Source organism: Antrostomus carolinensis, unplaced genomic scaffold (genome assembly GCF_000700745.2).
Source record: "Antrostomus carolinensis isolate BGI_N321 unplaced genomic scaffold, ASM70074v2 scaffold35011, whole genome shotgun sequence".
Classification (NCBI taxonomy): Eukaryota; Metazoa; Chordata; class Aves; order Caprimulgiformes; family Caprimulgidae; genus Antrostomus; species Antrostomus carolinensis.
In genome coordinates, this window is record NW_010292567.1 from 1 (window position 1) to 13086 (window position 13086).

The 13086-nt window shown below is 47.0% G+C and overlaps 1 protein-coding gene across 1 annotated transcript in view; it reads right to left on the minus strand.

Annotated features, from left to right (window-relative positions):
• Nucleotides 1-2598: 2598 nt before the first annotated feature.
• LOC104531957 (PH and SEC7 domain-containing protein 3) overlaps nt 2599-13086 on the minus strand; it is a gene marked incomplete at its 3' end in the record, with an annotated part of 29668 nt that continues 19180 nt past the window's right edge. The window contains exons 4-8 of the mRNA XM_010177019.2: nt 12397-12603; nt 12214-12294; nt 9012-9124; nt 6441-6499; nt 2599-2688 (exon numbers count right to left, since the gene is read on the minus strand). Of these exons, the coding sequence (XP_010175321.2) occupies nt 2599-2688; nt 6441-6499; nt 9012-9124; nt 12214-12294; nt 12397-12603 (550 nt within the window). The remainder of the gene's footprint in view (nt 2689-6440; nt 6500-9011; nt 9125-12213; nt 12295-12396; nt 12604-13086) is intronic.

Consider the following 13086-nt stretch of genomic DNA (forward strand, 5'->3'; position numbering starts at 1 on the left):
AGGCACCGCGCTCCGGCGCCAGGCTGTTGGAGGGCTCTGTGAATCTGGTTTATTGAGACTGATGCAAATTTAATTTCTGCTAAGTCTTTCTGCTAAAGTCTGATTAGTCTGCTAATCGCATATCTAGTGGCGGGGGGGGGGGGGGGCACAGTGATGCAGCCACTGCAAGGCACAGTTACTGCCACTCACGCCACTCCCCACCACCAATAAATTAAACCCACAAGGAGCAGATCAACAGCAAATCTTCAGACAAGCCAGATGAGAGCCGAGGCCGGGTGCCACATCCGTCCCCAAGACGTCAGGACAGCACGCAGAAAAGGGCAGAAAGCTCAAACGAGGCAGCACACCGCGTTTCTCCCACCCTGCTACATCCAAAAAACCCCGAGCCCTGGTCCTTGCTTTGGGTGGGCTGGCAAAGAGCCAGGCAGCCTTAGCGTTAGCAGCTCAGTGCTCAACACCAAGATATAGCCCCGACTGGGTAATTCTGTCAGCAAGAAAATAAACAGCAGGTGAGCACCAGTGGAAGTCTCTCCTCAGTACACTGAGAATGTTATTTAAACACAGACTGGAGACCTATTTATTCAATAAGGGCTGTAATTAGCCCACAAATTAATCTCAATACATCTCTCTATGGCAGAGTGAGAAATGAGATACCTTCATAAAAAAAAAAAAATAAAAAACTAAGTGTTACTGCTGACAGATGAATACTCTGTATCCAGATTTAAAAAAATAAAGACATTAAATCTAAAAACAAGAGGGTTGAGTTTATACCAATGATCTGGAAGGAGGGACTGAGTGCACCCTCAGTCAGTTTGCAAACAACACCAACCTGGGTGGGAGTGTTGATCTGCTTGAGGGTAGGAAGGCTCTACAGAGGGATCTGGACAGGCTGGATCAATGGGCTGAGGCCAGTTATATGAGGTTCAGCAAGGCCAACTGCCAGGTCCTGCACTTGGGTCACAACAACCCCAGGCAACTCTACAGGCTTGGGGAAGAGTGGCTGGAGAGCTGCTGGGCATAAAAAGACCTGGAGATGTTGATCAACAGCCAGCTGAACATGAGCCAGCAGTGTGCCCAGATGGCCAAGAAGACCAATGACATCCTGGCCTGTATCAGAAACAGTGTGGCCAGCAGGACAAGGGAAGTGATTGTGTCCCTGTACTCAGCATTGGTGAGGCTGCACCTTGAATACTGTGTCCAGTTTTGGGCCCCTCACTACAAGAAGGACATTGAGGCTCTGGAGCATGTCCAGAGAAGGGCAACGAAGCTGGTGAAGGGGTTGGAGAACAAGTCTTATGAGGAGCAGCTGAGGGAACTGGGGTTGTTTAGTGTGGAGAAGAGAAGGCTGAGGGCAGACTTTATCACTGTCTACAACTACCTGAAAGGAGGGTGCAGCGAGGCAGGTGTGTGTCTTTTCTCCCAGGGAGCTGGTGATAGGACAAGAGAAAGTGGCCTCAAGTTGCACCAGGGGAGGTACAGATTGGATGTCAGGAAAAATTTCTTCACTGAAAGGTTTATCAGGTAATGGAATGAGCTGCCTAGGGAGGTGGTTGAATCACCATCCCTGGAGGTGTTTAAAAGACAGGTAGATGGGTTGCTCAGAGATATGGTTTAGTAGTGGATAGGTACAGTTGGACTCAATGATCTCAAAGGTCTTTTCCAACCAAACAATTCTATGATTCTATTCCTAGCTTCTTAGTAAGAACTGAGGAAGGAGGGTCCAACAAAAAGTTCCCTGAGGAGTCTGGAGAAAATGAAGAAACTACTAATACCAGAAAACAAAGTCTGCTATTGTAACTAAGTAGGTACATCCGCATTTCATAATGGGCCTGACACAAAACCCACATAAAAGATGGCAATTCTTTTGATTTACTTCAGTAGGCTTTGGGTCAGCTCTCAGATGCAGCAACCTCTCATTTTTATTTCCATTACCAAAAATAAAATAATGAACTCCAAGTATGCACTCCTCTCTTCATTCAAACAGACTGCTGTTTCATGCCAGCAATCAGACAAAAGAGAAATGAAATATTCTCATTATTATTGACAATGAAACAAGATTCATCCTGCTCAGCCTCTTTCTCCGTTCTTCAGATTTAACTCCTGGCACAAACTTAATGAACAAAACCTGAAGCAAAGCAGCCTGTGCCAGGCAACACATTCTAATCTGAAATTACATCTCCTGCTCTAATGTGAAAACCCCAAAGCACCTTTGACGAAAAAACACACACGCCTTCCAGATTAGCCCTTATGTATTCAACAGTCAGAACCAAATGGCTGCTGCTGTCCTCTTTAATCAGGGTACAGCAGTCTGGGACAGCATGACCACGTGAGCTTACACGACACATGGCTCTGGAGCTGGCCCCACTGGAGTTCAGTCTTACCTCTCCACACTGCAGAGAGTCTCTATCACAACCCAGTGAAGGCAAGAGGGAAAACAACAGAACAAACACTGTATATAATAAGTATGTTCTGGAAGGAGAAATGTGCCCACCGCTTGTCCTGCTTCACAATTAAGATTCAGAAAATGCAGGCAAGATGTTCTGTTTTGAACCATCTCTCACCAAAAATGGAAGCCATATTCTAAAGTTCATTCCTTACCTTCAACAGCCCTTTTGGGAAGTCTTTGCCATCGTTCATCCCCTGGAGGTTGGCAATGAACTCTTGGCAGGTCATCTTTTTCCCAATGTTCTGGAAGGGATGGCAGAGAAACACAGCATCATATTCACGCTGCTTTTCAAAATTATGAAAACAACATCAGATGAATTGCACCTCCCTGCTTTCATTTAAGCCCAAGGCAGGCAGCACTAATAATGCATTCACAAGATTACTCAGAGAAAGGACCCTTGTGTGAATATAGCTAGAAAAGGAAAGGTGAATTTGGATCCCCAGTCCCACACACCCATTCAAAAAGAAAAACAGCTAAACACTGGAGGGTAATGAAGAGGGTGATGATGAAGCTCCTTGGTATCTGCATGGTGCATTACATCCCCTGTCTCCAGAGGCTCTACCAGCCTCTGCTGGAGAAGCTCTACTTGATCCTGCTGTGAGGCATAAGGAAATAGCCAGCTGAGGTCCTTTCTAGACCTTTCTCTTACAATTTCCAACACACCCTTCCAGTAGCAACTGCCCTGAGTTGGAGTAAGATGTCCAGGAGTAGGCATTGCCTTTTCTGATTCACAGGCTGAGGCTGCCTTGACATTTTGATAGGACTGCTCTCTTTTCTCTCTTTCTGTCTAATTCTCAGGTCAAAATTGCCCAACCAAGCCTCAAACAGGAAAGGAATGGCTATGCTCATGTTGGACCTGAACTGCTCCATTTGGAGGCCTGGGGTTGCCCTGAACTGCTCTTGGATCCCAGCCTTTACCACCCCTGAGAGAAGGTGTCTGTACTCGGTCCCCTGGGTGCCAGAAGTCCCACACTTGGCATGTAGAGAGCCTTGTGAGCGGGGAGCAATGACAATGCTGAGTTGGTGAAAAAGGAACCCAGAGAGATCTGAGGAAAGAGAAGCAGCCTGAGATGAGCTGTGAGATATGGTAAGGACAGAGGAAAAAGAGGGCCTTGTGATGACCATGGTATCTTTGGGGATGCCACTGGCACTTAGGGGAAGGAGGTGAAGATGATTCCTCCATGGTCGGGGCATGCCATGGCTGCAGAAATACAGTGAAGCGCAGGCAGTGACTTGGGTTAGGAGTAAGAGCCCAAATTAACACAGGAGTAGAGCTCAAAAGGCACCATTCAGTAATACAGGTCATTCAGTGTTACATGACAGCTTGGATTGCCCATCCTCTACTTCCCTTCCATTATGTATGATCAGAGGGAGATGGAAAACAAGCAAACATTGACCATTAGCTTCATCTAGCCACAAAGGAAGATCCTGCAGCATGTCACCAGCACAGGCCAGCAGAAAGAAGACAGGCAAGAACACTGCCTTCCACAAGAGAGGAGATACTTCTGGGGGGGCACACAATACACTGCTTCCCCCATCAGGAAGGCTCCTGACAACACAGTGTGGCTGCAACCTGGCTCTCTGGCCACTGAGCTTGCAGAATACAGCTCATAACTGCAGTTTTGGTTGCAGACTGGAGCTGTTCTACTAGACTTGCAAATGCTTTCCTTTCTCCCTGCCACAGATTTCAGCTTGCTTCTGTTTGTTTCCTCCACGCAGCAGTTTGCAGTTTCCTCACACTGACCAAAAACAACAGCAGTGTGGCTCACTTCACCTACTGAAATAATTGGCATTGCAGAAGAATGGCTGTTTTACTCTAGGACCAAAGCTAACATCTCCACACAGTGCCAGACAGGTTCCAGACAATGTGCCTGGCAGTCTAGAGATACCTTAAAAGTCTCTAGCATCACAGTTTGGGTGATGACCTCCCTGCAGAGAAGCAAGCACGTATCTCCAAGACACAGCTAGCAAAAATGATTAGTTACAAAAAGAATGAAATGTGGTGAGACAGGAGATAAATAAAGGGGTAAGTAAGAGTTTGTCTACAAGAGTTAAAAAGTAAAGTGTGAACTGAAGGCAGAGCAGCTGCACTACCACCCTACACACAGTTGAGTTTATTGAGAAATGAAAGAGTCTGCATTTAGGATCAGTATGTCAGCAACAAATGGAGCTCAGTGTAGACAAGCCCTGTGACTCATTTGCTTCCTGATCTAGCAGAATCATGCTAAGGATCGGTCAAAGCATTATCTTTGTTAGGAAACTGGCAATTAGTGTATATCTGCAAGGGGCAGCATTCCAAGTAAAAAATGCCCAACTTACCACCTATGTGGAAAAACGCAAAGCAACAAGAGGAAGACCAAAATTACAGGAAAGTGCAGAGAGGGAGAGGGAGAGAGAGAGAGAGAGAGAGAAGACACACACAGGAGTCTGGCAAACATTACAGCTCAATACATGTAACAACACACTTAACCACTGCGAGTACGATAAGCCTCCAAAACTACACGCTGCAACAGCTGGAGTCATCCTATCTTCAGCTGCAAATCATCAGCAAGGATGGGTCAGAGCCGTATCAATTACTCCACTACATAACGAAGACAGCAGGGCCCACTAAAAGCATCACAGGGAGTGACAGGAAATGCTGTGAGGCTGATGCACAATCGTTTATTCTCCCTCTGTGGACTGCAAGACCAGGCAGGCTGGAAAGCAGGCACCCCAGGCTGCTCATCTCTCCGGGGAGCGGGATACCTGCACAGGCTGTCTCAGGTGTGCTCAAGAGAAGCTGTTTAGGCTAAAAGGCACACTGGGGCATGTCCCTGTACCTCCGCTCACCCTCCCACACAACTGATGCACTCCTCAGTTGGGGAAGGCTCAGCCTCCAGAGAAAAAAATTCTTCGCTACTCCCTTCCCCCTCCCACTTCTACAATTTTCAGACAAAGCCGTTCAATTAACAGGAGGTGGGTGTCAAAACCCCTGGGGAGGCACACACAAGCCTCGGCTTCATAACCTGCACCCACCACAGAGCTGCACCCACAAGGGCCAAGCAGCCTTTGGAGACAGACCCAGGATGCCTGCATCTCCTGCTGCCTGACCCATCACCCTTGCTGCGTAAGAGGCCCCAGCTGAGGCCCTTCTGGAAGAGCCCTTGGCAGTGCAGTGTGGGGTCTCAGACGTCTGAGAGAAGCCTCAAGGCCATCTGGCTGAAGCCACTGCTCCTGCATGCTATCATGTGCCATGTTCCCTGTGTTTTTTCCCTCTCCATCCCAACTCCAGGACAGAGGAAGCCTCCCATCAGCATGGGAATACCATGCATAGCAGGCGTATTGCACCATGGGTGCTAAAACACATGTCCTAGGGCTGCTGGCACCCTGTACCAGTGTGACTAAGAGGACTCAAACTGGAATACTATTTCTCCTGGGCAGGCAGTAAGGAGAGATGTGCAGTGGGGGAACACAGTGCTCCCACTCACGATGCCCATGTCCCCTCTCCACTCTCTTGGCTCTGCGCACATTACCATGGCTGAGCAGAACTCTGGTTCCACCAGATCTCCCCCTTGCAACTGGATGTCGGCAAACATCACCTTCCCCTCATGACCTTCCCAGCACCTCTTCACCTCCTTTCTTTCTTTTGCCTTCCCAAATGTTTTTACATGCTGGAAAGGGGAAGCCAATCCCAACCACAACTTCTCAGCCAGGGTCAGCTGCTATAACCAGGGAAGGATGGGAAGCACACCAGAAAGACAGGGGTGTGAGGACAAGGAGCATCCACACACATTATGGCAAAACCAGGCACAATGGCAGGCTTACAGATGACTGATCAGTGCATGCTGAAAATCTGCCCTGGACGATAGCCTGAGAGTGCAGCCTTCTCACCGTTTGCTGTCTGCAGGGCTGCTTTAAGGGCAGGCCACCAGCCAGAGCACTCTGCTGCCAGAAGACCACCCCTTCCAAGCACAGTGTCAATGGGAGCAGTCTACACAAAGCTGTGCATACTCACGTGGCCATGCAGGTCTGTGTTCAGCAGCATCATGGCACACGTGAGACAGTGAACTCCATCTGCAGGAAGAGACATAACCACAGTCACATGCAAACCCACAACTCGACCTTTAAGAACAGCTGAAACTGAGCCTCATAGCTTAATTGAGTCTGTTCCCTTAAATGAGAATCTGTTTTATCAAGAAATACACATAATTAAATAAATGAACAGTGAGGTCATCCCACAGCTGCCAGGCCAGAACAGCCTTTCTTTCATCTTTTAATGACTGTCAAAACTATCTTGCAGCATCCATGGATAAGGCAAACTAGACAGGAGGAAACCATGCTATCACCCTTTGCTTGCTATTATAGCCTGAATCAACCATAGTCTGAATCAACTCCCTCTTCTTCACCAATTTCAAGGCAGAAAGGGAAGAGTAAAATACACCCATTCTTGTGTACAGAGTGGAAACAGCACAGTATCCTGTTTTCTTCTCCCTCTGGCCCCCTCCTCATTTACGGCTTGATTTGACTGGATTTTGGAGAACCTCAGTCAGCTATTTACCCTGACCTGGCTTCATACTGCACAGAGTGTGCTCAAGTATGTCAAAGGCAGTTCTGTAGTAAAGGCCCTCAACAATGAGCTAGAAGAGACAGATTGCATCCCTAACTCCATCCCTACAGTCACTGCAGTAGAGTTGGGAAAGTCAGTGTAGAATGTCATTTGCTAAAGTGGATACCAATTTAATATTCCTCATTTTCCAAGCCCTCCTTCAAAACCCAAAATGTCTTGGCTGTACACAAATCCAAATGAAGGTGACAGTGCCCATGGAGCCATTTATCACATCTGAAAATCCAAATGCCTCTACCCAGTTTCCAAATGTTAGGAACAAATTATGAAAAATATTTTCTCCTTTCCCTTGTTCATAAACACAGGGTGCCACATTGCCTTCTCTCACAGGGTTGTCATAAACACAGTCATTTATGAGACACACACACACTGCAGGGAGATGTATGTAAAAATCTTTATAGCCAAGCCCAGGTAATGACCATGCACAGGTCCCTCTGTGCTGTGAAGAAAGAGGAGATGAGGATAGCTATATCTCACACTCAGTGTGACTATCGCAGGCTTAAATCTGTGCAAGATGAAGCCATTACAAAAAGATGTTCCCCAAGGTAAGGACCATGTTTTCTTAGGACATTCGTACAGGCCCCAGCACCCAAGCAATGTGTCCAAACTGTAGCAGAGCATGAAACGAGAGAAGAACTATTATCACTAGCAGCAGTAAGTCTGGATCAGGCTGAATCTGGGGCTGTGGTGCTCCAGTTCAGGTATATGCATTTCTCTAGAGTAGCCTGCCCTCTCATTTCCAAACTGCGAATGCATCCAGAGGATGGAAAATGGAAAGAGAGAAAGAAAAAGGCAAATGCAACCCTGGGTTTCCATTGAAAGGAACAACCATCGTATTTCTGCAGTGTAGCACTCAACTACTGACAGCAGAAAATTATGTAGAGTACTGGGCAAAGTCTGCTGGAGTCACTTTAATCTAAATGCTTCCTCAGGCTCAGAAGTGGCAATGCTCCTCCGGCACCCTGGACTAGAGTAAGGCTGAAACATCAACATGTAAGTCATTATTTCAGTCTGTACATGACATACTTACTGTACCTGATTGCCTGTGTTGTCTTGAAACAAGAAAGGCATTAGGAAGAGGACAGAGACAGTGTGGGAGCAGATCCTGTCTTACTGCTACCTATTCCCCTCCCCGGCATGCCAGCCAGTAAAGCAGAACAGATGCAAAGCAGACAAACATATTTTTTCTTATTTCAGAATATAAAATTTCTTATTTTCTTTCTTGCCCTCCTCCCTTTCTCAGCGTGTGATCAGCCTGCACTGCAATCACAGGGCCACATGCCTCTGCTGGCATGGCTGGCTGAACACAGCAGCTATGCCAATGGACAGTTCGTCCTCTTCTCCAATGCCAACTTTCTCAGGTTTGATCTGTGTGTTTGTTTCTTTCCCCCATCTATTTCCAAAATGACTGAAAACATTGGCAAGGAGGTAGCAGTCTAACTGATGTCAGTTAGTTGAGATGAAACCATGCCAGGGTCTGGAGAGAGCACCCAAAATTCACCCCCACAACTGTCAAGAACTGGCATGCCTGCTGCCAGTGCATGCAGAGACACAAGTGCTCAGTGGAGCACAGAAAGCAAACAGCTTCTCTTCCACCTGAGGTGGGATCCATTCTCGTCCATATGCATGGAGCTAGAGTGCAAGTACCCACACATGCTGGAAGTCAGCGAGACCAGAAACCAGAGCTGAGGACATTCATATCTGGAGGTGTGAAAACTGAGGATTTACACTGAGGAGGCCTAAACACTTTTCCTGTCTAGAGATAAATACATATTTTTCACTGTCTAACCACAATTACGTGTGGAGAATGTGAAGGGTTTCAGTGCTCCCCATAGGCAGACTCTAAAGTGTGGGACAGCAATTCACACCTAGAGTGCACAGGCACGCACCATGCATACACTGAAGGCAAGAATGAAGGAAGAGGGAGACAACCAAAGACCTCTGTATCAGAAACAAAGTTACCTTGAGAAGAAATGGTGTTTGGGTTGCACTGGTAGTATCTGCTGGAAAAGTGTACTAAAACTCTCTCTCGTTCCTGAGTTTCTCCAATAAGTGAAAAGGCTTTAAAGAAACTCCTAAAAGAAGAGCAGAAGGTGGTGAAATTAAAGTAATAAATCTCTTTTTGCCTCACACCGCACACAGAGCAAAGCACACTTTACAGCAAGAAGTACATAAGCACACGCCAGACATTTGGTTCCAAGAAGCCTTTCTAGGAAAACCAGCTATTATGCCATGTGTAGTAATCCAAACATTATAGTAAATGAAGCAGGAGTTAAACTACTACTGGTCTCAGCGATGGAATATACAAACTAATAAGTAACTACACCATTTGAAAGAGCTGTTATTATTTTAAATATTTTTCTTTTCTTTGGGGAAGGAACTGGAGCAGGTGTTGTTTATGCATGATAGACATCCAGGGTGTTCTCTGTCCTTTTCTAATTGTCTGTCAGCCCCACACCTTTTAAATTCACACTCATTGGTATTCCCAACCAAATCAGAGCAGCTACTCCAGGCAAAGACAAGCAGGTGCACTGCAGACTCAGAGCCCACACCAAATGTGCAGTCCTCCTTCTGGAAGGTCATCTGTCAGAGTGGCTAGGACCACATCAGTCACCTTGCAGAGGGCAGTATGACTGCGTGACCTGCAGAAAACATCTGGGGAAGAGGGCAGAAGAGTCACAATATCTACTGAGCTTCAACAGCAGCAGGAACAACCTGGGCCTCCTGGATTCCTGCTCATGACAGCCCAGGGTGCAGGGCTGGTGCACACCTGGGTGTGCTCACTAGACATGGCCAGCAAGACTGCAAAGATGTGGGACACACACATGTCTTCCACTCTTCATCCAACACTTATTTAACCACCCACCTCTTCACCACGTCACTATTCTTCCTGCTAGAAAAACTTGCCTCACAGCCAAAGAAGAATTTCTGCACTTCCCCAAATCCCCACATCCTAGAGCCAAGAGATGACCTCAGCAGTATGAGCCTACACCCATTTGTTAGGATGCTTCTAAGAAAAGCCTGAAAACACAAACCTTCTGGGTCTGAAGCAAGACAGCATACAAAATGAATGCCTAATAGACAATTTTTAAATACCCCATGAGACTCAAGCTAACACCAGATCTGAGAGGTGTGGAATATGTTGCTGGAACATTCACATCTATCTAGCCTGGACGAATAAACGTTAATTTTTTCTCTCTGATGTAAGGTCAGAGACGGGCTGTACTTGCAACAATCTCACACCCATACAGAGTGTGATCTGCCTGATAATAACTTAATTTCACATGTAATATATTGCAAATAACCCAATTCCCAAGTACATACAACTTAGTCTTCGCAGAGTTTTTCCTCCCTTCCTACCTCATGCCCCCATGGAACGTTTTGACAACTAGCCATCTATCCTCTTCCAGCTCGGGCTCTTTCCAGCAACACTCCCTGCCCACGCCAGGTATCCCCAACTTACACCCTCTCCTCCTCTTCAGCATCTTTACCCCACTGGGAGCCACCTCAGAGAGGCAACTGATGAAACAACATTTGGTAAATAAACAAGGCAGATTCTTTGCTCCCAGAGTGCAGTGCTGCAGCCAAGGGCCACAGAGGTGAGTTTCTGCCCACTGGGAGGGCCAAGGTGGACTCTGAGAGGCGCTGGAGTCCCACCTCCTCCCCATCTGCAAACAATGCAATAGATGCACTCAGGAGATGCACCGGCAAGATAGGTCCAGGATGTGGAAGCAGAGCAGGATGATGAAGGAACAACCTGCCTCGTGACCTCGACTTGCCACTGACAGTGATACACACTGCACAACAGCCTCCCACAGCCCACCTAGGAGTAGCATGGGTCTGGGCTGCTGCCACGGGCTCCAAAAGGTTTAATAAACCACAGCTTGTCAGCAAGCCAGCAGCAAAAGTGTGGTTACCTCTTGCTCTCTGCAAGCACTGCCTCAGCTCCCCGAGGCTTCAGAACGATGCTCTGTCCCCAGCCTCCGCTGCATGCTCAGGGCGTGCAGCCATCTGTTGCTGAAACCTCAGCAAAGGCCCGCTATGTCTAAGTCCCACATGAGCCAGGGTATATTTTAGAGAAGGTCATGACTATTAATATTAACAGGAGATCTACCGGGAGCTGAGACCTCCTAAATATGTGCCACAAAGCAATTAGGTGTTGGATTTCACAATTTCAAAGACAGGTATATTTAGCATCATGCTTCAGGGCTGATAAAACCTGGAACAAGCAGCAGACCTCTCACCACCCCAGCTGCTCCTGCCCTGTGCTGAGCTCGAATCCCTTTGGCAGGCAGGACTCTGGGCTATCCCTGGGGTCTGCCATGGTCTCTTGGAGTCAGGTCTCTGGAAATGCATTTGCAAGGGGACTGGCAAGTGTGTGCGGACCTCCTGGTTTTGTAACGTTAGAAAAAAAAACAGTAACCCACTTGAGTAACCTCAGCCAGATGAGTTAAACTCACTTTAAGTCCCTTTAAACACCAGAATATCAGCAACCATGCTAACAGGTCACTGCTACACAAACTTGGTGTTTTGCCTCCTAAGAAAAAAAATACAGAAAACAAACATTGTTGAGGCCTAATTCTAGTGTAAAAAGGAAGGAAAATTGAAGGGCTGGGTTTTCAAACACCCATGCTGGCAGCTACCAAAGTCTCCACAGTATTTTCCACGTGGAAGCTTTTGCTGTTCTGCACATTTTTGGGTGCCTCAGAGGGACGTGGTGAGGGGGGCTGCCAAGCCACATCAAACTCCAGCCCTGGCTTTGTGCACTGCAGCCAAGCAGAGCAAGCTCCAAAAGGCATCAGCCAAAAAGTGTGCAGTTCAGCTGTGAGCAACACCTTCATTCCCCAGCAGCACCTGGCAGACTACAAGTCTCCTGTTTACCAAGTGACTGGTCATTTTTCTCCATCTCCTCTGCATCAAGGACTATCTCTAAGCAGGTCCATCCAAGGATTCCTCTCTCCAGCAAATGGCACCACTCTAATAGCACTCCAGAGTACAGCAGCATGCCAAGCCAAACAGAAAATAAAAGCTCCCTCCCAAAAAAACATCACAACCCTCTCTTCACCCTCTTAAGCCCAAACAGGTCAACTGCTTCAATCAGGACAACACAGTAAACAGCATCACTACTAAAACAAGAACGTAAGGTCTGCAAACAGGCACGTACCTGAGCGAGTAGTCCAGTGTCATGCCTGTGAAGTCGAAAAACTTAAGGTATTCTTCAGCCACAAGCTTGCTGAATTCATTGCTTTAAACAAACACATAAATAAATAAGTCACCATTCGAGAGTGAACCCCTCCAGAACCAGCAAGAAGAACAACATGGCCAAAGACCCCATATCAGCACGTACTTTTTACCCAAATGCTTTGCCACATCAGAGCGTTTGAATCTGTCCAGATGGTAGAGGCGCTTAGCCAGCCTCCTGGCTGCTTCCAAATTGCTGCTACTGCCATTGCTAAGATCGTGGCCAAGGGCTCCAGTGGCATCTTTCTCCTGAAGTTCATTGCTCCCCATGGCAGCACTGGAGTCTATCACCATATTCAGCACTTCAGCATTGCTATGAGATGGAAAGAAAGTGGAAAGAAGAAAAATAAGATTGCATTAGAGTTTCAAGAAGGATTTAATTCCTCTTAGAATAGAAGGCAATTAATGGTACAGATGCAAGATTATACAATATAGCAAGTTCCACTTAACTGAAGAAGCTTGTAGAACAAGGACTTTTATTTAGCGGTCATCAGAGTTTAAGAGAGTTAAATACAGAGTTTCCAGCCCAGAAACACATTCTGCTCTGCACTCACCTTCTCAGTGTGCTGAGTGTCCACAACTTGTGCTCACTTCACAGAGAGCTGTTTGCTATTACCAGCCTACAAGTGCACCTGACAACATTGGCTCTTCATTTGCTTCTTGCACTATTACTTTTTAACCCAGTCACTTGCTTGGCTCGAAGGGGTCACTAAAAAGCAGGCAAGTAGCCATTTTCCAGGGGAAAATGCAGCAAGTAAGCCAGGGTGTTCAGTAGCTCCAAGCTGACTCGGCACAA